Here is a 22,189-nt window from a genome sequence, read left to right as displayed (position 1 = left end):
TTTCACTTAATATTGATAAGTATGGCCAGTTCTTCAACATTTCTCATTTTGCATTCCATAAAAGAAAGTAAGTCATAAGGATTTAGACCTGAGTGAATTAAATATGTGGGAAAATTATTCCTTTAAGCTTCAGTTAACGGAAGCAGTTTTCTCATCAAGGTCACCCGAGCTGAAATAGCTGTGGTTAACAAATGAATAAATAATAAATAAGCACTTCCGAATGTGCATGTGAGTGTCCTTTAACATAAGAAGTACTGTAATGTTGAGAAAGGCCAACCTTGAGAAATGTAGCAGAAAGAAACACAAACTGTTTGGACAGATGTGGAATGTGAGCGTTGACTCATTACTTAGAGCACATTTCTACATCTGTCTCTCACAAGGCAGCTCTATCTGTTGAAAAGGCCTCACACTTTTGTGCCATGTCTTTCTCAAACATGCTGTCTTGCTAGTCAGGGCCGTGAAAAAAACTCCTCTACTGCAGACTAGAAATCCCTAGAAATCAACTCTTGCCACTCAATAGTGCCTTGTAAGGTGGATGACAGGAAATGAACAATGGACCTCACAGAGCAGGAATTTCAAACACATGGGCAGAATACAGACTCCAAGGTATATAATGGTTGTGAAGGGCTGTCCAGATTTTGAAGACAAAAAAAAAAAAAAAAAAAAATGCATCCATCCATAAAAAAAAAAAAAAAAAAAGAATCCATAAGACTCCAAGAGGCTTTCTGAAGCGAATTGTTGTGTTCATGTAAGGGTGCTTTCACACTTGGTTCGATTGCCTGGACCGAACCCGAGTTCGATTGCTCCCCCCTCCCCCTGCCCCCACTGGACTGTGTTCACATTATATTATTTGGGTCCGACCCGCGGTTCGTTTGCGTCATCAAACCAGCAGCTGTTTACTCCGTTGCTTAGTAACGATGGCACAGGAGAAGGTGGCAAAATGCATAACGTTGCTCTCCTCACTTTTATATTTTTGTTTTTGAACCGTTGGTTTTGTTCATAACGGCTCTTGCGTTCGCTCTGCCGCGAATGTAGAATGCTGAAGGCGAGCAGAAATTAGAAAAGCTACGCTACAGCTCTCTGTTTGCAGCACGTCAGTCACGCTCATCGGGAAAGTGAGTGAAACACACACACAAACACACATTTTTATCAAATTATACGGCATTAATAGCGGTTCACTTCCGCAATTTGGTACGTTTGCATTCATATCAGAAGCGAACCGTACCGGAGTTCACTTGAACCGCACCCCAGACCACCCTTTTTAAGTAGACTCGGGTACGGTTCGCAGATACGCACCCGAGTTCAGAAGACCGTGTTCACATCATCCAAACGTACCGAACTCTGACGTCAATCGAACCCGGGTGCGCACCAAAAGTGCTAATGTGAAAGCACCCTAAGACAAACATCCTTATTTAAAACTTTATAAAGTAAAATAACAAGCTTCTGGTGCGACGGCCATACACATTCGATGTACATCCAAAAAGCGTTAAGCTCTGCGATGTAGTACACAATACCATGACGTACTACGCGTTATAGTGTAGGACATAGCATAGAACGTTGTGGTGTAGTGTTGAATGTCATGAAAGTTAACGCTTTTTGGACGTACGTCGAATCTGTATGGCTGTCGCACCGGAAGCTCGTTATTTTACTTTATAAAGTTTTAAATAAGGATATTTGTCTTACATGAACACATCGATTCGCTTCAGAAGGACTTTATTATAACCCCCTGGAGTCGTATGGATTCATTTTTTATGAATGGATGCTTTTTTTGTCTTCAAAATCTGGGCAGCCATTCACAACCATTATAAACCTTGGAGGACTAAGGATATTTTTAAATATATCTCTGATTGTGTTCGTCTGAAAGAAGAAAGTTATACACCTATGATGGCTTGAGGGTGAGTAAATCATGGAAATAACTTTCATTTTTGGATGAACTATCCCTTTAATATTAAATTACCAAATTTAACAGCACAATTCGATTTGCTCTGGAACAAGTAATAGATTAATAAGACCAAAGATTGCCTTTTTTTTTTTTGTACACAAAAATGAATTATATCTCATGTTTAACCATATAAAACAGCGGCAAATCCCCAAAGCACTGCCTGAGATCAAGCTGTTCTCGGTGGGAACACGAGCACTGAACAGCCGCTGATGGCCTGGAACTCACATCTCTGAAAATGTCTAAACAAATTTTAAAATAGGCGCTATGATTAAATTTGAGTCACATATTTCAGGTCTAAACAACTACATTCTCGCCTAAAAAAACTCTTAAAACTACAGTTTGTAGTACAACAAGTGTGGCATTCGCAAAAATTATGGTGGATTTGCTCGGCCGCCAAGACAGTCACTTCAAGCAGAGTGATATATGATACGGATGGATGGATGGATGGATGGATGGATGGATTAAGAAGAAAAAAAGATGTGTAGAGTTGATTAGCTGGAAGCAAACAACCATAAAACTGATCACATACTGACTCATGAAAAAAATCTCTTTTCAGACCATACGTAAGGGCATAGAAATGTGCCATTATGCAAGAAACGCTCTTGCACCTGCTGTTCAACATATGCTTCTTACATGGTTTGTAGCATTCTAATGTTTGTAAAGCCCCACTATAATTGAAACAACAAAACATAAATGGGATACACATATCCAGGCAGTATGCCTCAAATCTTACACTGAAAGGCTTTAATGCCTGTGCAATTCACTTACCCTGTGGTATAAGGGATATTGATGCCACCCAGGTTTATGCTCTCACAGCCCACGATGAAGAGGGTGGAGAAGCACAGAAGAGACACCCCACTGCAGATCATGGCCAGCTTGGCGGACTCACGAGCTCCAAGCTTAAGTTTCTTTATGATGTAGCCACCCAGTACGATGCCCACGCCTGCACTGGGCACGATAATCACCCCTAAAAGAAAAAATAAGAGAGAGATCAGTCACATATCACAATAAACATCATACTTGAAGATGAAAATATTTAAATGAAATATGTGGACTTAAATGTAACAAATGTGATGGCAAAGCTGAATTTTCAGCATCATTACTCATCATTAGTGTCACATGATCCTTCAGAAACCATTCTAATATGCTGATTTGCTGTTCAAGAAACATTTCTCATGATTTCTTATGTTGAAAACAGTTGTGTTGCTTCATATTGTTGAGAAAGATTTTGCCCCCAGGATTCTTTGATGAATAGAACATACAAAAGGTACAGCATTTATTTGAAATAGATTTTATTTTCTAATTCTCACACTATGAATATATAGTCATTTTTGACCCCAAACTTTTGAATGGTTTATCATTATATGTGGAGGAGAAAAATAAAATTCTGCACAAGTACAAAAGCAAAATGTGATAATGCAAGGAATGTCAACACATTTCTATAGGTGGAAGTTAACACAAAGACCTGAAGGAATGTGAACATCCTGGACAGGGTTCACAGGACCATCATGAAAAAAACAAAAGTGGCATTTTAGACTCTAAAGACTGAAGCAGAAAGAAAAAAAAAAAAAATAGTAAAAAAGATTAAGTGACTAAGAACCAAAGATAGACATCACAGGCTGGCAGAATAACAGTGAGGGGGGACAGAAATGTGCGGCACAGTGCGTGAGGCAGAGCAGCTTCCATCAGCATGGCACACGTGCTGGCATCACAGCTTGGGATTTGAAAGTCAAAGCTGACTGCTGGCAGTCTGAGGTCACTGTGTAAATCCATTGGGTGGGCAAGGCAAGCACATGCCTGCTTTCAGCACGGTCATGAGCAAGCACCTCATAAAAGCAAATATAATGTTGTATAATGTGTGTGTTTACTCCATCAGGGATGTGTTGTGGTATCACCCCTTCATTTTTTTGTGTGTTTTCTGCATTGTAACTGAATTTTTTTGACAAATTATGTAACAAAAAGCAATTTTTACAGTCTATCATTAATGTCTATGGGTGATTTTTTTTGTTTGTGGAGGGGTTGTGGAGGTTTTTTTTTTTTTTTTTTTTTCACGCTAACATACAACCACATATCATTCCAATTTATCATTCCATTTATTTTTTGTTTGCAGAGCTAGCAAGTGTCAACCACGACATCAAGTGAGTCTCACCCCTTATTTACACTGCACGCGTCTGCGGCGTGTTACAGCTGTGACGCGGCTACCAGAGCTGATCCGCAGCCACTCTAGTCAATGCTTGTATTTACACCAGCAGAGTCGCGCCGCTTCGCTAAAGACAGGCGCCTCGCCTATTTTTGACAGACGCCGCGTCCAAGACGGGCAGCTCAAATACAAAATAAAGTAAAAATAATCACCCTGTGTAAACTCCCGCTCATATTTCACATCACTAGGAGAAACTGAAGACAAGAGATTTGAAGTTAAAAAACTTGATTTTTTTTTGTTCTTGTCATCCATAACTGGACTTTTAAGTGTATTAACTTTGTCTGTAGGCTGCAGCAAAATAAAGTATGGCATAGCAATAAATACAATTAAACCGGACAAAATATAACCATTAGCAATTAAAAACACGAAAAAAAAAAAAAAAAAAAAAAAATCAAGGAAAAAAAACGTCAGACAGGCAAATCTCGTGGTCTCACGAATCCAGCCGCTTCACTTCAGAAATGCTTGTGGTGTGAGCTGGATTGATGGAACAAAACCTTGCCGGAGCCATAACGTGCCGCAGACGCATGCAGTGTAAACGAGGCTTCATGCCATTTAGATGAAGGGAACTTTTTTTTTTTTTTTTTTTTTACATATCACATTATATTACAGAAGTTAAAAATGGTCAAATTAAAATATGTTGTTTTCAGTACAGCTTAGCTTAAAGGGATAGTTCACCCAAAAATGAAAATTACCCCATGATTTACTTCAAAAAAATCGAGTCCCCCATTCACTGCCATTATAAATCTTAGGAGAGCCAGGATATTTTTAAACATATTTCCGATTGTGTTCGTCTGAAAGAAGATAGTCATATATACCTTGGATGGCTTGAGGGTGAGTAAATCATGGGAAAATTTTCATTTTTGGGTGAACTAACCCTTTAAGCTTAGTATATCACTACCTGAAAAGTAAACTCTGGCCCTGGTAAAAATCTACATAATTAAATATTAACTATTTATATATTCCTTAGCTAAAAGTTTAAAGTCAGCATGTAAACGGAAGTTGCAATAGTCTTTTCTTTTCTTGACATTTATCAGAGTGAAATAGGTTCTCAAAAAAAAAAAAAAAAAAAAAAAAAAAAAGGACAGGACGGGACATGATTTTGTCCATTGGGAACAAAGTTGCTCAGGAGGGTTTCAAGAAAAATCCTCTGCTCTCATTCAGAAACAATCTCCAGCATATTCAGTTGTTAGGCAAGACTGGAATTTCAAATGGGACTGACTTCTATGATCAGATGAAACTAAAAAAAAAAAAAAAAAAGAGCTTTTTGGCAGCAAACCCACCAGATGGGTTTGGTGCACACATGGATAAAAAGTACCCCATGTCCACGGTTAAATATACTGCTGGAGGTCCTGGACATCTTGTTCAGATACATGGTATCATGGATTCTATGAAATACCAACAGATAAAAAAAAAAAAATCAAAACCTGACCGCTTCTGCTAGAAATCCAATAATGGGCTGTGGTTGGATCTTCCATCAGGACAATGATCCAAAACAAACATCAAATCCAACACAAAAAGGTGTCACTGAGCACAAAATGAAGCTTCTGCCATGGTCCCCTGACCTGAACCCTAAAGAAAATGAGTGAAGTGAACTGAAGAGAAGAAGCACCAACATGGAGCTGGAATCTGAAGGATCTGGAGAGATTCTGTATGAAGGGATGGTCTCTGATCTCATCAGGTGTTCTCCAAACTCTGAATAAAAGGTTGCCAATAATTGTGGCCAATGTGTTTTGGAGAAAACCATTTATTTCATAATGTGATTTTCCCCCCACTTTCAATTCTTTTCCTTCAATGAAAGATTCGATTTTTGCTAATTTTATGAATTAAAGATCAAAAGGATAAACAATGCAGATTTATTTTTATAGTCATCTTTGATCATATTTACCAAGGGTGCCAATAATTCTGATCACCACTGTAACACATAAAATACTGCACTAGGTAAAAATCTACTATAAAAATAAAATATTTCCTATTTACATATTCCTTGAAAATATATAATGCACAGCTACCTTTGAAATGTTATCAGTGAAGAAATTTTCCAGATGGTGTAGTTGCGACATCGACTAGCAGGGGCTAACTGGATTGTGCTAACCAGATAAACTTTGACCCCGAAGCTAAACAAGCAAGGCTTACTTGGTCAGCCAACTTCATCAGTAAATTCATCGGCTAACAAGCAAAAACTAGCGTGGAAATCCATGCCACTCCGCTCCAAGCTGATTAGACCTAACTTCATTACACTCCAACAAATGTCAGTACACCCACACATGGATAAACACACATACCCTTCCAACCTGACAAGCTGGTAAGAACGCCCATTCATGAGACAACCCCGGCTGTGTGAAGCCAATACAGTGTTCCTCTGGGCTATATTTAGCCAGTAGTGCGTCAGGAACACCTCCCTATCATGAGAGGAGAAGGAGAAACAAGCACTTGCACATAAACCCTCAGTGTATCTAGAAGGAGAGCAGAGAAAGTCTCCTTTAGAAGATGTCCTGGGAGACTCGAGCCCGGCTGCGTACACAGCTGGCAAAGAGCTGCGTGTGTATGTTGAGGAGGAGGGCAGCGTGGGACATGCAGAAGCAAAGGACAACAATTCCTGTAGGCCACAAGCTGGAGCAAAGCAGGGTGTTAATGACCACAGCCTACTGACAGATCTCTTTTGCACGCACACACACACACACACACACACTCTCTTTCTCACATCGCTGTCATTAGTGCCGTCTGATGTCATGTGGACTTGAAGACACAGTGAGATGCAAGAGAATGAGAAAGCCATGAAACCAAAAATGCAATATCATCAAGCCACTGTTTTAGTGTTAATTTCAAAACCGAAAAATGTTCGTTGACAACTTTTTTTTCCATGTCTAAGACTAAACGATTACAGGGCGACACCAATGTTGTTGGATGCAATATTGCTGATGGAAAAACAAGACTAAAATTTAGTTTAATAAAGAAAAACTTTTTTAACGAGCCTCTAAGAGCTTTCATTTTTGGGGTTGCAAGATGTCAATATTTTCTACCCAGTGTTTTACTTAATCTTTGCAGTCTGGCAACCATGCGCAAGAGCTCTCTCTGCACTGTAGAAGATGTGTTAATGATCTGAAAACACGACAAACAAGTAAGCTAGAGTTTAGCAATGCCCATTGATATATTTTGCTCAAATGAAAGTGTAATAGATTCAGTCTGTGTTCCTTCGCAAGCTGCTTGTGCCGTTTGTTGTGACTAAATTTGCGATCAAACCTTCTGTGATGAACGGTAATAAATCCAAACATGGATCTTGACTAAATTGTTTGCATTCGTGGTTGCTGAATGAATGCACTTACGCAACCTCTGTGTGACAATACGTCTTTTTTTGTTGTCATTTCAACGTAACGTAATTTAGAATTATTGGAATTACTATTGGGAATTTCACTGTTTTAGATTTTTAGAGAAGTTCCTTGTTTTACCAGTTTTCATAATGTAGAGAATTCGATATTTTATAATATAAACAGGTCAAATAAACCATGCCTTTGAGTTGACATTTTCTTAATTTGAGCTTATAGGTGAAAGTGCTAAAATTCTGATGAAATGTAAAAATAAATCTCAAATAAAAAGCATTGTGATTAAAATTGAGCAAAATGATAGTGATTATCAATTTAACCTGTATGCAGCATGACGAAAACGTGAAGTTTTCATTGACTAAGGGTACGTTTACACGACAACGATGTACTAAAAACGGAAAGGTTTTTCCTTTGTGTTTTCTGGGTACAGACAACAACGCTGTCAAAACGAGCCCTGTTCACACAGATCCGTGAAAACGATTAAAAGCACTGTATTATGCATGCCAGGCCAGTAGATGGCGATGTCACTTTGTAAAGTAAAAACTACATGCCTATAGACTGAACACGCAATAGAGTGCCTCAGGGATGACGCATTTTTGTAGGCAAAACCCGGAAGCGAGTTAGCATTTTAGGACTTCCGGTTCCAACGCCGTAAAATCTATGGGTTTTTTGAATGGGTTTTTGCTAAATCGCCTGAAATAAAGTCTGTGGTTAACAAAGCCTCTAAATACTTTCACGTTTTGATCTATGACATAAAACACACCAGTTATAACCCACTTGTGATTTTTTAAACTATTAATGTGTCTTAAAATCGGTGGTTGCTAACAAATTGCTAAAAGGGACTACTTCCTTTGGCGGGGACTTTAGACGTCATCATTAAAAACGGGACATTTGGACAGCATTTCTCATGAAAAAGTGGATAAGTATTCATAACGGCACAGATCATAATCAGCGAGCATGTTTATAAATAAAGTTGTTTTTTAAATAAAGTTTGAGGAAGCTTGGTGGTGACGACGTTGATCCGCGACCATGGTGTGCTGCAGTCCGTTTATAGCCTACTGTTGGCCTTTTATATCTGATGACTTTATTTGGCCTTAAAAATCTATAAATGTTGTGTTAACTTGTAAAGATTATCTTGACAGACAAAACGTGCAAGTGTCATAACCCTTTGTTAAACACAGAGCTTATTTTCTACGATTTTCCAAAAGTCTATGGGAAAAATGCATAGGCTTTCAATCGAGGGAACCCGTGCGCCACTAGCTTCCGGGTTGGCCTACAAAAACACGTCATCCCTGAGGTACTCTATACGCATGACGTCACCTTTTTCACAAATTCACAGTTTTGTAATGAACATGGAAACAATAACAGTATTGTTTTCAAAAACTTGCACTTTGAAACCAGTTTTAAAAAGTTTGTTTTCAGGCCCCTAAAATGCCGTTGTTGTGTAAATGAATGGCCAAACACAAGTTTTCCGTTGGAAAAATAAAATGCCCATACATTTAGTCCACTAAAACTTGACTAAACAAAACCAGCAGAAGGTTGAATAAATTGACTCAGGATTAAGAGTAAAGGCCTTTGCACACAGAGTCAGACATTTTTGCATGCGTTTTTTCGTATTCGTAATCCTAAAAAATCGCCACGCACAGAGACCGATACGTATTAATGAATGCGTTGCGAAAAAGAAAAAAAACCCCAAAACAATACAAAATGAAGTCTTCAAGCAGTGAGCACGATTTAGCTGTACCTCTCTCTCCTTAAAAAGAGGAAATATTGGGTCCATCCAATTTCGAGATTGCATAGAGAGAAATGAGAATTCACCTCATCAAGGAGCTGTGTGATCATCCCGAGCGTTTCAAAGTTTACTTCAGGATGTCAGTCGCTCAGTTTGATGCTTTGCTACTGGCACAATCTGTCTTTATATTCGGTCTCTTTGTATTCCTCACGTTGTTTGTCATTCAGTGCTGCTGTTTTGTGCTGTGGGCAACATGGATCAACTTGTCAGATGGCATTCGTACCACGTACGGTGGCTTTGAATTGTCAAAACGTCTCTCAAAACGCGTGCCATGGATGTGAAAAATGCAGAAAATCGAACCTGATCCAAATATTTTCGGAGGCAGTGTGCAAACGTTATTGACAATGTGAGGTCGAATTTATTTTTTAACGTGCGAAAATTTTGCATGCGAATTTCGGACTCAGTGTGCAAAGGCCTTAAGACTAAATGAAAAATAGTTGACAAAATTAACACTACTGTTTGACATTGAAGGAGTTTTATGTGATGGCATAAACACAGGCTTATTTTCAAGTTGGTCATGTAAGTTCGCCACGTTGACCAACAGAAAGCTATTTGATTTGAAAGCTGTTTAATGCTTCACACATCACTATGCTATTGACAACAGACAGTGTACCTTTTTTGCATGTGAAATTTTGCTGCAATTCCGCTAATGTGGTCGCACCTTTATCTCTAATTAAATAAATGTTAATCATAATGTGTCATACGGTTTTAATGCCTCTATAGGAATGATTCATATAGGAGACCTAGGAACAGTTGAATCATTCTTTTGATTTATAACACCTTAAATTCCTGAAATTAATTTGTAAGAAAGCTGGAGTGTAAATGTAGCTCTGATGCTCCCTGGCCTCAGTTTTCTGTTTTATAGTACACCATCTGTCTTCTGTCCGTCTCTAGTTTACTGCAGCTGCAGTCTTATAGGCTGAAGTTGAATCTTGGCAGCCATAACTGCGGAAACAGCACAAAAAAAAAAACGACAAACTGCTTGCATCTATTGATGTGTAAAACTTCCAGGCCTTTGTGAATGCTCTGACTTCAGCAGACATATCAATCTGCTGTTACTATGGCATGGGTTTAAATCAGAGAACATGTTTTCATGCTTCTGTTTAAAGGAGAGACCAAATCCATCAGGGATTGTTGGGATGTCATACATTTCTACCCAGTCTATCAGGTTACGTCCTGACAAGCTCTAGCCAACAAGTTGTTTTCCTGTTATAATCAAAAATCACACAAGCATAGTTAAGAGTCAACATAGCAAGCATACCATTAATTTGTTTCTCTCCCTGTATCCTGGCAACAAGCTCAAGGGCCACAATACTGACTATAATCAGAACCATGCTAGTTTATATACAGACACTGATCACTGAGATATTAATAGGGTGCTTCCTAAGGCAAAGATCATTATTATTAGTGCTCATATTTGAAGAAAGCCAACATTATTTGTACTCATATTTAAACAAAAACTTAACTAAAAAAGAAAATGACAACTCTTGTAGTGTTTGGCATGGTAATGGATAGACGATATGTTTGGTCTTGGTGGAATAGATCTGTTACGCTGCTGCTGCAGAGCAAGTATGGGACTTGCTACATGCCAATACATACATGACACGCTGCTGTGAGCAAGTAAGACATGCTGCTGCTGCTGAGCAATATAGCATACATGAATTACCCATAGCAGATCTATACAGGTGGAGCTGGGGAAGGTGAAGGGTTTCTGAAAGCGCTCTGCAACTGCTACAGCAAATGCCAACCTAGTATTTGAAGGTTGAGCAGCGATCTCATTGGCTACTGATACAGCAGGAACCAATCAGCTGTGCCTTATAGATAATGATGTGATTGCATGCAGATTGAGTAAAGGACCAATCAGTCTGCGCCATCTAGAGTTTCATGACCGAACTAAAAATTAGTAAAAACACTAAACAAACGTCTAGCTTTGTGGTGTTGAGTTTTGAACTCACATTTAATTCTGCTACAGAGCCCTAAAATTACATGTACAGTAATGGCCAAAAGTGATGTCTGCCCAAGGAAAAAATATTAAAAATGCACAATGAAACCTGCCAAATTTGTGCAGACATAATTTTTGGCCAGGCTGTCAAACAAATAAATTATGAACACATGCAAAAACAAAAAGAGAACCAACAAAATATTAATAACTGATTATGTTGTAGTCAATGTATGTTTTCCTGTGAGCTCTTTGTTTTTCCTATGCAGTTTTTAGCATAGTAAAATAAAATCTGTAGCTGTAGTTTGCCAATAATTTTGTCAGATAAATACCTTAACCAAGTTTAATGTTTTGTTCATCCCTCATATTTAAAATATTTAAAAACATAAAATATTTTCCTCATATTTTGATGGTTTAATCAAACTTGTAAGGTCATTAAAAACAAATTCCCAAACTAATTCCCTTAGGACATCATTTTTGGCCACTACTGTGGTCAAAAGTTGGAAATATAGTGAGTATTACATTATTATTTTTTCCAATTTTATTTTTTTTTTTTAGTTTTAATACTGCAATACTTCAGTATATAATAATATAGGAAAATAGTATTTATATAGTAAATAAACTGAATCAAAGTAGCAGTGACCCATGCTGACAGAAGTGGATCACACTCTCTACTCTGATTAAGGATCCTGGCCAGTCTCCCGTTACCTTATGAGAGAGCATCTGTGCTGAGATATGTGGACATATGCATGGCTTAATAATGAATTTGAGTCTAAGATGGAGGGCAAGATGTTTTTGAGAGCTTATTTACATAAGCAAGAACATAAAATAGTGAGAAAGGTATATATATTTGGTATTTCAGCTTTATATAGTAGAAATCAAATGTGTCTCTACAAAATAAGTGGGAACAGCTGTGAAAAGAAATATCACACATTTCTTCACACGTCATTTTTAACACATGTTCTTTAATGTGATGAACAGAGTGTGAATCATGTGAAATGTGTGATATGACAAGAAAAGAAACCATACGTAAAAGTGTTAGAGAGAAAGAAGGGAATATAGAATGAGAGATTTAATTATTGTTATGCTGAAAACATGATAATTGTGTACCTGTGTATATGCTGGCGTTGGAGGCGGGGATTCCAAACTGCGACTCGATGAACTTGGGGATGAAGGTGATGAAGGCAGTGACAATGGCACTCTCAGCCGTGTAGGACAGACTCACAAACAGAAACGTCATGTTGCTGAGGATCCTTATGGCAGCCTTGGGGAGGTCTGGCCAAAGAAATAACCCCCAAAAAACAGCATCAGCAACTATAAATGAACTGGCTCACATACCCTGGCTATAGATAACATTAAAGGCTTAGTTCACCCAAAAATGAAAATTCTGTTATGAATTACTCAAGAGGTTTGTTCTCGCACGTCAAGCAGGTTCATTTGAGCTTCTGTTTATGCTTGCTGATCAATGTTTACATGGGAATAAAAGCCTAAATTCAATCTGTTCATCATGTGAAGCAATTGAGTCTCTTCAGAAAATATGGACTAAACTGCTCAATATGTATGGATTAGTTTTACAATCTCTTTATGAAATTTTTTGAAGCAACATGAGGGTGAGTAATTGATGCCAATTTTTTTTTGGGGGGGGGGGGCATCAGTATTATAATAATATTTTATATATATATATATATTTTACACGTGGTAATAAAATATCTTAATTATGTCAGATAACACTTAAGCAAAACTTAGGTCAAAGTGTCTGAAGAATTTTTGGGTATAATGTGTCATTATAAATATATATATATATATATATATATATATATATATATATATATATATATATATATATATATATATATATATATATATATTTATATATATAGATAGATAGATAGATAGATAGATAGATAGATAGATAGATAGATAGATAGATAGAGTCAAACCAAAAATTATTCAGACATTTTTTATTTTTTTTTACTTGTAGGTGCATATATTAGAAAAACCCATAGGCTTATCGGTTGACCACTAAAAATTGGCTAATTTGTAAATGTATTCTTCATGAATTGTTTGTAGTTACAGATGCAAAACACTTTCTTCTACCAGTCAGCTCTCAAAGCAGTTGTAATCCATACCAACAGATGTTTGCTGTCCTAATAGGGTAAAGACAGCTAAACTTAAACATGGTGTCTTCACAGCTCTTCTGGATTCATTGTCTAATCCTTTTAGCAAATGCTTCATCATGGCCAACAAAGTCATTTCTTTTAATTAGCAAGTTGGTGCATTGTTTCCATGGTAACCGACTATAATCAAACTTTAATTTGCTTCTGGATGTTGAACTCTCACCTCTCAGAGCATCTATGGGACTGACAGCAGAGACACAGGAGTTGGTACAAAGCAACCATATTAAATACTTTAACCTACTAATGAACAAAACAACTTGCCTGTCTCTAAATCAAAGTCCCAGAAACTGCTCTACCCTACTGTAGGCATTGCAGTTATGTTGAAAGCCTACTTATGCAAACACATGCAGACCAGGGGGGAATGGAAGTAGGTTACAGTGGGTTTATAGAACAGCTTGTCTCGATTGTAGTCACTTTTGTGAATTTGTCAAAGCAGGACAAAAGTCTCTGCAGGCAAATAATAATTGCCGTTAAGCTAATTCAGACACAGTGTGACGAGAACAGCACTGAGATTTATATAATTTAATATACACTGCTGTTCAAAAGTTCAGTACGATTTTTTTAATGCTTTTGAAAAAAGTGTCTTATGCTCACCAAGGCTGCATTTATTTGATTAAAAAAAAATACAGTAAAAAAAAATTATGAAATGTTACTACAATTTAAAATAACAATTTTTTTTTTTTCCTGTGAGGTCAAAGCTGAATTTTCAGCATCATTACTCCAGTCTTCAGTGTTACATGATCCTTCAGAAACCATTTTAATATGTTGACCGGGGGCTCAAAAAACATTTCTTATTGTTGAACACAGTTAATATTTTTGTGGAAACTGTGAGACCTTTTTTAGGATTCTTTGATGAATAGAAAGTACAAAAGAACAGCATTTATTTAAAATAGAAATCTTTTGAAACATTATACATATCTTAACTGTCACTTTTGATCAATTTAATGCATCAGCGCAGAATAAAAGTATTAATTAACTTACTGACTTTATTTGCTCTGCTGTTCATACAGTCAGTATCCTAGTTTCTGAAGCCTTTTGTCATTTGTAATTCTTATGATGATATTTTGATGTATTGTGCCATTTCTCATTTAATTACCCATTTTATTTTTTATTATAAGGCAGAAACAGGTTTCTATTGTCTCTTAGATAAAGTTTCAGCAATATTTTCTTAACTTTCCAGCAGCGGTGTAACAAAACGGACCATATTTGTGATGAGGGTGGCAGAATTGTCATTAATGCTCTTCCCAGATGAATAATGAAAAGCAACTTCTGCTAGCTTGCACAGTCTTTAGTTATAACTTTTTGAGCTTGATCATCAATCTTTATGTTCATATCAGCAGTGCCATTTGAAAATCTCCTGACACTAGTGGTCAGCAGCGCTGTATAATTAAATGAGAGAGGTGTGGTCTATTGGTTAAAGATCTGTGCTGATAACTAAAAGAGTGCAGGCTAAAATCCTGTCCAAAAACTCTAGGGGATTGTCTTTATAACTGTGCCATAAAATGCTTTAGACAAAAGCATCAAGTCACTACTTCATATGAAAGAACCAGTCTGCAGGGAAGCAGATTTACAGTGGCCAATGGCTTCTCAATATGATGACTGAAGCATTAATCTCTGCTAATCTGATGTTTCTTAGAAAGTGTTGTGAGCCAGAGGGACAAATATAGTCAAGGTAACACTTCAATATGTAGCTGCACGTTTCCTGTAGAGTGCATCACCACATGACCTTTATCAGACACACACCTTTGATGTCCTTCCCAAAGCCCATGGAGGATGCTACGGTCTGGCCTTTGCTGTTGGATTTCTCTTTCAGGACATCGTCGTCATTAGCAGTGCTGTCCGTCCCGTTCTTTTTCTTCTTCTTCTTGTGACGAGGGGGCAGTTTTTTGGGAAAAGCGAACATGGGGAAAATGACCAACAGCATGGCGAAAGCACAAAGCAGGAAACCACTCCACCTAAGAACATAGCGATATGCATTAATGATAATTAACCTTTCAGAAAAAAATAAAATAAAAATAATGTAGCAACATCTACATTAATCCAAAGACATTTGAAAATGGAGTTTTCATTTAAAAACACTCCTCATCCAAAATATCGTTTTCAAGCATTTTCCATCCACACCTGAAAACGCTTGAATCACCTTACTGCGCATGTGTAAAACATACTAAAAGCTCATGGGATGATGCAGAGAGAGTAGATATAATAAAGTCATCAGCAAATCTTCTGGCACGATCATTTTATTAATATAATATCTAGAGATGCACCGATACCATTTTTAGGGACAGAGTACGAGTACCGATACTTTTTTTTTTTTTTTTAAGTACTCGCCGATACGATACTGATGCCTATACATTATTCATTTCTCTCTCTCTCTTTTTTTATGTTGCAGTTTTCCAAGCACAACACAGTGAGACTAATGAATGTAGGACATAATAATTCTTTATTATTACTCTAATGAAAAAAGTAATATTTTTTATGTGCATGTCACAAACTTAAATGTCACAGTGTCCAATAACCTTCAAAGGGCATAATTACCAATATATATAATTGTTGTTACATAAAAAGAAATTTACAAACAATACAACAAATACTATACACAAATCCGCCGCGAACTCTATGGGCGCCGCCATTACTGCGTGCCTGCGAAGTTATTATATTTTTACTTATAGCATTAAATAAAGTTGTTATTATAATAAAAAATGCATTATATTTAAATTGTTATTTTTAAATAATACTGCCAGCTGATAGGGCTCTCTGTATGTTTACAGCATTAAGTTAGGTGAGTTTTTTTCTTGAGAAAAATTAATGCCTACCTTGTGTAGCCTAGCTAATATTTATCCAAATGAGTCAATATTAAATCAAATCACAATAATAATTAAATGATAATAATTGAATAAAAATAATAAAAAAGTGTAGCTTACCAGAAATTGTAGCCTACCATGTAAACATTGTAACATGTCACTAAACCTAATAAAATTCAGCTTAGTTACTAAAATGTTTTGACAATCACAATACACTTAATGTGATGCAATAAAAATTTTTTTTTTACATTTTTTACGACCTACCGACCATTTTTTATTTTTTTGGCAGTTACGGCGAACCAAAATATTTTTAAGGATGGCCTTAGCCACGACCAGTTGTAGCAATAAAATACATGTTCTTACAGGTATTGAAGATTATTTTATTAATCATCTGGCATGCGATGAGCCACCTCGGTTATGTGTTTCATCCACATCTTGGCCCTCCGCTCGACCAGGAACTCTTCGTGGATTACACAAACGGTTTTATTCCAGGCCTGTAGTTTTGTGCTGTTGTTAAAACAACCAACCACACAACACGCTCTGCCCGGCATCACTGGACAGCATACGTACTAAAAAAACTACATAGCTAACATCTGCTACAGCCTACGGGACCAACACGCTACTTCTGCTACTTCCTTAGCAGCAAGGCACGCAGCAATGGCGGTGCTGCTTTACTTCCGTGTTTCGCCGGATTTGTCTATAGGAGATACAAATTAAATAATCTTGTTTTTCAGATACAGTAGGTTTATTTATCATGTATACATTTATTTAACATATTTTGTTGTTTTATTAACATTAATGACAAATATAGGCTACGGTCCCTTTCCATGGATACTGACGCATATCCTATTTCAACCCAAATGTTTACGTCCACTTAAGGCATAACCGACTGTATTTATGTGAGATACTCCACACGATGGACATTTTGACAACTATGTGTGCTTTTGACCATTCAGGCGCTAGGTGAACCGATCTTGCGCTGTCTGAGAGAACTGGGATCACGCGCAATAAAGAAAGAGAGAGCGCGCGTGCGAGACAGAGAGCGCTTCTGGTCTGCGTCATTCAGCGTGATTCCGCCTATCCTGCCTTCACTAATCGATAACGAATTGTGATTGAAAGCATGCAGTTCGCAATTTGTGGGTTGTTGTCATCATTAATTTTGAAGTATTTCCACACCTCTGAGGCTTACATTGTTTCTGCTGCTGCCGTCGGTGTCTCTGTACACGAAATATTCTGTCACATGAGGTATCGGTCTTTGGTATCGGGGGTATTTTTACGAGTACGAGTACGAGTACAAGTACACGAGCTTGGTATCGGCCCCGATACCGACACTAGAATCTCAAAACTCACTGTTGCGTCCAGGTCACACTAAAAATGGGGTTTAAAATGCAACCGTCATCATATTTTGCCACACAGGACAGCAAATGTGAGTAAATTCAATGTCATCTTTGCAGGAATTTAATATGAATATTCTACAAAGGAATATTTATCTTGAGCAATACTGTTAATGTAAATAGCAGGCACAACAATGCTGGTATATCTATAGTTATCTATGGGTACAATATGCGTCACATGACTAAACATGCGTCATCGTTTTTAAATATGGCGAAAACAGCGTTTTCAAATTTATCCACTTTGGAGAGCGTTTTCAAAAAGCTCCTTTTTCCTTGACAAAAAACGCTGTTTCAGTGTGGATAGAAGGCCAAAACAGAGAAAAGATGATGCATTTTCAAACGAAAATGTATTAGTGTGGACAAGGCCTAAGTGTCTTTTACTATTATGTACCAACATTTAAATTAATAATTTTCATTCATTTATTGTGTAAATGTTTTTACATTGTACTTTTATTTAAAAATACCTTTTTGTAATTACAGATGTAATTAATTTCTGCAGTGACATCTATAATTACACTGTTGACCCTTCCCTTATCCCTTAACCCACCCTTAAACCTACCCATACCACTAAATCTGTCCCTAAGCTTACCCGTATCCCACTTCAATAGCAGTGGTTTGCAATACATGGACATAAGTACATTGTACCTAACATTTTTCTTTTTATGTAAGTACATAGTTAAAGACAGTTTATATAAACTGACCAAAAACCCAAATAAATGAACTTACTCAAATGGGAATTTCAATTATTATTTTTTAGTAAAATGTGCTCAAAAAGTCTTAAAAATTGAATTAGTTATTTTTCATAGGTTGGAATGAAGCTACACACACTCTTATGCAGAACAGATCTTACCAGTTGCCAACAAAGCGTGGATCACTTTGCTCAATGTTGGCAATTGTTTTGGGATCCACATAGAAACCAATCAGAACGCCTCCCAGGAGGTACCCCGCAGCTGGCCCCAGAGCACCCATCACATACATAATAGCTGAAAGACACACAAACAACCACGTTACAAAACAGCACCCACATAATAACATTTTTTCATATCACTGCATGTCTGATTAAGGCAGATAATGTTCTTTCCACTTTTAGTCCCACTCATTGACTCATTGGGCGACTGAGTCAGCCACACTGAGATGATGGGCTAATCATTAATAGTGCGTCATGCTTCCACTCAGTTGAAGAACATCATGTATAGTAGCAGTTTTCTCTGTTTATACACCAGTATATGGAGAAGACTGTACACCTGTTTCTCTTTTAAAAAAAGAGAAATCCAAATTCTTGAGCCAGTTCTTTTTAGTGAATCAAAAACATGCAGTGCGACCAGTGTAGTCTGATTCTCAGACAAATGACTCTTTCAAACAATTCTTTTTAGTGAATCAAAATAAACTGCATGACCTCTGTAGTCCAGAACAAATAAATATGAGTTCTCATGACTCTTATTTTTAGAAAATGAAAAACACATACAGTGCCACCAGTGTAATCTAGCCAATTCCTGAAAAAATGACTCCTATGACCTTTTTTTGTGATTCAACAACAATTCAATAAGCATGATCAGTGTAGTTTGATTTTCGAATGAATGACTCTTTGGAGCTGGATCTTCTTATTACATCAAAAACATGCAGCAAGACCAATATAATATAACTGAATCCCTACGTATGACTCTTATAAGTCTGTACTTTTTAGTGAATCAAACCAATGCAATAATTGACTCTCAATGAACGACTCTTATAAGCCAGTTCTTTTAAGTGAATTAAAAAAAAAGCGCAACCAAAGTAATCCAACTGATACTGCAACAATCTTATCCAACAGTTTTGGAGATTTCAACCTTCATCCATTTAAGTAGATAGAAGCTGTACTCGCATGCCTGGAAAAAGTCCAGGGGTGAATATATAAATGACTGCAGAGAGCACTGACTTGCTTTAAAAAGGACTTCCTAATCCTCTACAGGTGCATACGCAAGGCTCGATTACTACGTGTTTTTGCTTTCGAGGCTGGATCCTCATGTGTGTACTGCGGGGAGAGCATTATCCCTTCAGTCATCTGTTTGCGCCTGTTCAGAGAAAGCAGCAGTGGACTCTCTCCACTTCCACATGGCCCGCGTGGCTGCCAAGCTGGTTCTGATCCAGCCAGAAGTTCACGAAGAACAGAGACAGGTGCAGCAACACGACTAGGCCTAATCTCTAATCTGACTCAATATGGGAGAAGATTTGGCCAAAGGCCTGCTGGGTTATATAACACAAGTACAAACATATTGAGGGAGACCGATAAGTCACTTTTTATTTGATGTAAACAGGACTACACTGGCTTAGACTCTTGTCTCCTGTCCTTACGCGAGACCTCTAAAGCCAGAGCTGAGAGAATGAGCCAAATCTTATATGCACACTCACACATTACAGGCAGAGCGGCATGACATTTGGGCACGGATATTTCACACTCTGAACCATTTTTAGCAATGGGTGATGATCACACTGCGAAATTAGACAGGCTGACTTTTGTCTGTTTGATTACATATTATACGGTCTTCAAGTCCTCCTGGTTCAGACACCACCACTATAGTTGAGGTTCAAGTGTTTAATGCATTCAAGTGATTCTGGTCTAAATTGAATTGGTAAAATATAATATAATATCAACTCAACACACATGCGCGAGTTTTCGCGAGAGCTTCACGATGCATGTGTGTTGTGTTCAGATTCGCATGTCAACTCAACGCACATGCGAGTGTTCACGAAAGCATCACAACGTGCGTTTTGTGTTCACGCGAGAGCTGGCATTGTTGCATGAACGCTTTGGATAATATTATTTTGTAAATAAAGTGGTAAGTTGTGTGTTTTTTTTTTTTTGCACAAAGCACTCGCGTTGCTTCATAAAATTGAGTTTAAGCCACTGGAGTCACATGGAGTACTTTAATGATGTCTTTTTCCTACCTTTCTGGACCTTGGAGTGTAAATGCTTTGAATCTCTATGGAGAGACAGAAACCTCTCAGACTTCATTAAAGAGATCTTAATTTGTGTTCCGAAGATGAACGAAGGTCTTATGGATGTGGAACAACACAAGGGTGAATAATAAAAGACTGAGTTTTTGAAATGAGCGCATGCGTAAGAACAACCCCCCTCCTTCACAGCTCATTTCGAGGGAACGCCTCCCAAAACTCATGCACGAGTATGGGAACACAAGTGTTTACCACCGCATTCGCTGTGTCGTGTTAGTGGATTCATTATGTCGGACTCACCGCAGGTGACTCATAATCTGCAGTTGTTATTCCTGTCTCCTGACAAAAACATGGCATGCGGCGCCTGTGGAGTGTGGAAAGTTACTGGAGCGCGCAGCCGCACACGTCTCGCACAAGGAACGTCATGGCAGTGATTGACAAGCCAGAGAGCCAATCCGCGCACGTCTCTCACAAGGAACGTCACGGCAGTGATTGACAAGCCAGAGGGCCAATCGTTTACATGATGATCATGTAAACGATTGGCTGATGTTTTTAAGGCCCTACCTCATGCACAGATGATGTATATTAATATTATTCCTTTCAGTGCACCTAATAAATAGTCTTTTATCAGTTAGTAAAGACAGTTTCAAGTAATATTACAAAAATGTATAAAACAAAACATCCTCTGTAGCACCTTAAAAGGGTTGGGGGGTTAATGCTATTTCATGCATTCTGACTTATTTACACTGTTAAAGAGTTGCATTTTCATGCTAAACATGGCCAAAGTTTCAAAACACGAGTTGGCCGTATGATGGAGTAATACACGACTTCTGGTTTCAGTACAGGTTTCTGAGAGTTTTTTCAGAGTATGGCCTGAATGACGTCAAAAGAGAGCGGAATTCCTTGTATAGGCACTTCTCCCAGATAAGCGTGCACACATCACCAGAGCAAGAGCATGCCCATCAACGCGTTTCGTTCGGGATACGGAAGCAGAGAGATTTTTCAACAATGGCTGTGTCCCAATTCAGGGGCTGCACCGTTTGAAGGCTGCATACATCACCGAGGCAGTCTCATTTAAGAAAAATAACCGTTAGATTGCAAAGAAAAAAAGAAATTACAGTATTTTACACCTCACAATGAATCTCAGTCAATTTTATTACAGTTACTTTTCTTAAATATGACATCCTTGATGACGCATGCAGCCTTCAGATGTGACCTCCGGAGGACGCAGCCTCCGAAATGAGACGCAGCTCCTGTCACCAAAGGAGTGTGTTTTTGGTTGTGAGGGAAAGATTACCTTTTTCAGCTTCCCAAAGCACCCAGCATTAAGGGAACAGTGGATGAAGTTTGTTTTTCCGGGGCAGCAACAGAGTTGTGCGTGTATGTTTGTTTCTTCCCGGGATTTCGGTGATGAATTCTTTGTAAACAAGTCCCAGTTCGACGCTGGATTTGCAGATCGCGGGCGGGGAGTAAAACTGCATCAAATGTCTGTTTTGTGTTGGCAATCGGCACGCAAGTGCATAAAATGTAATCACAAACGTTTTTGTTCCCTTTTTATTTATAATGATGTCGCAGCTTGCAGACGATTCTCTATGCAAAAGCTGCATGTGCTTGTGACTGTTTAGCTCCACCCACGGCACTGACGGCAGGCACGCCTCCTCTTTTTTTCAGAAAGACTCGGTACAGCATATCT

The 22,189-nt window shown here is 37.9% G+C and overlaps 1 protein-coding gene across 1 annotated transcript in view; it reads right to left on the bottom strand.

Moving 5' to 3' along the window:
• Positions 1-22,189, bottom strand: part of LOC125257908 (solute carrier organic anion transporter family member 5A1) — a 59,827-nt gene that overhangs the window by 8,432 nt on the left and 29,206 nt on the right. The window contains exons 3-6 of the mRNA XM_048174616.1: positions 18,416-18,548; positions 15,114-15,325; positions 12,304-12,468; positions 2,711-2,909 (exon numbers count right to left, since the gene is read on the bottom strand). Of these exons, the coding sequence (XP_048030573.1) occupies positions 2,711-2,909; positions 12,304-12,468; positions 15,114-15,325; positions 18,416-18,548 (709 nt within the window). The remainder of the gene's footprint in view (positions 1-2,710; positions 2,910-12,303; positions 12,469-15,113; positions 15,326-18,415; positions 18,549-22,189) is intronic.

Source organism: Megalobrama amblycephala, linkage group LG22, assembly GCF_018812025.1.
Source record: "Megalobrama amblycephala isolate DHTTF-2021 linkage group LG22, ASM1881202v1, whole genome shotgun sequence".
Taxonomy (NCBI): Eukaryota; Metazoa; Chordata; class Actinopteri; order Cypriniformes; family Xenocyprididae; genus Megalobrama; species Megalobrama amblycephala.
This window is presented reverse-complemented; position numbering and strand designations above follow the sequence as displayed.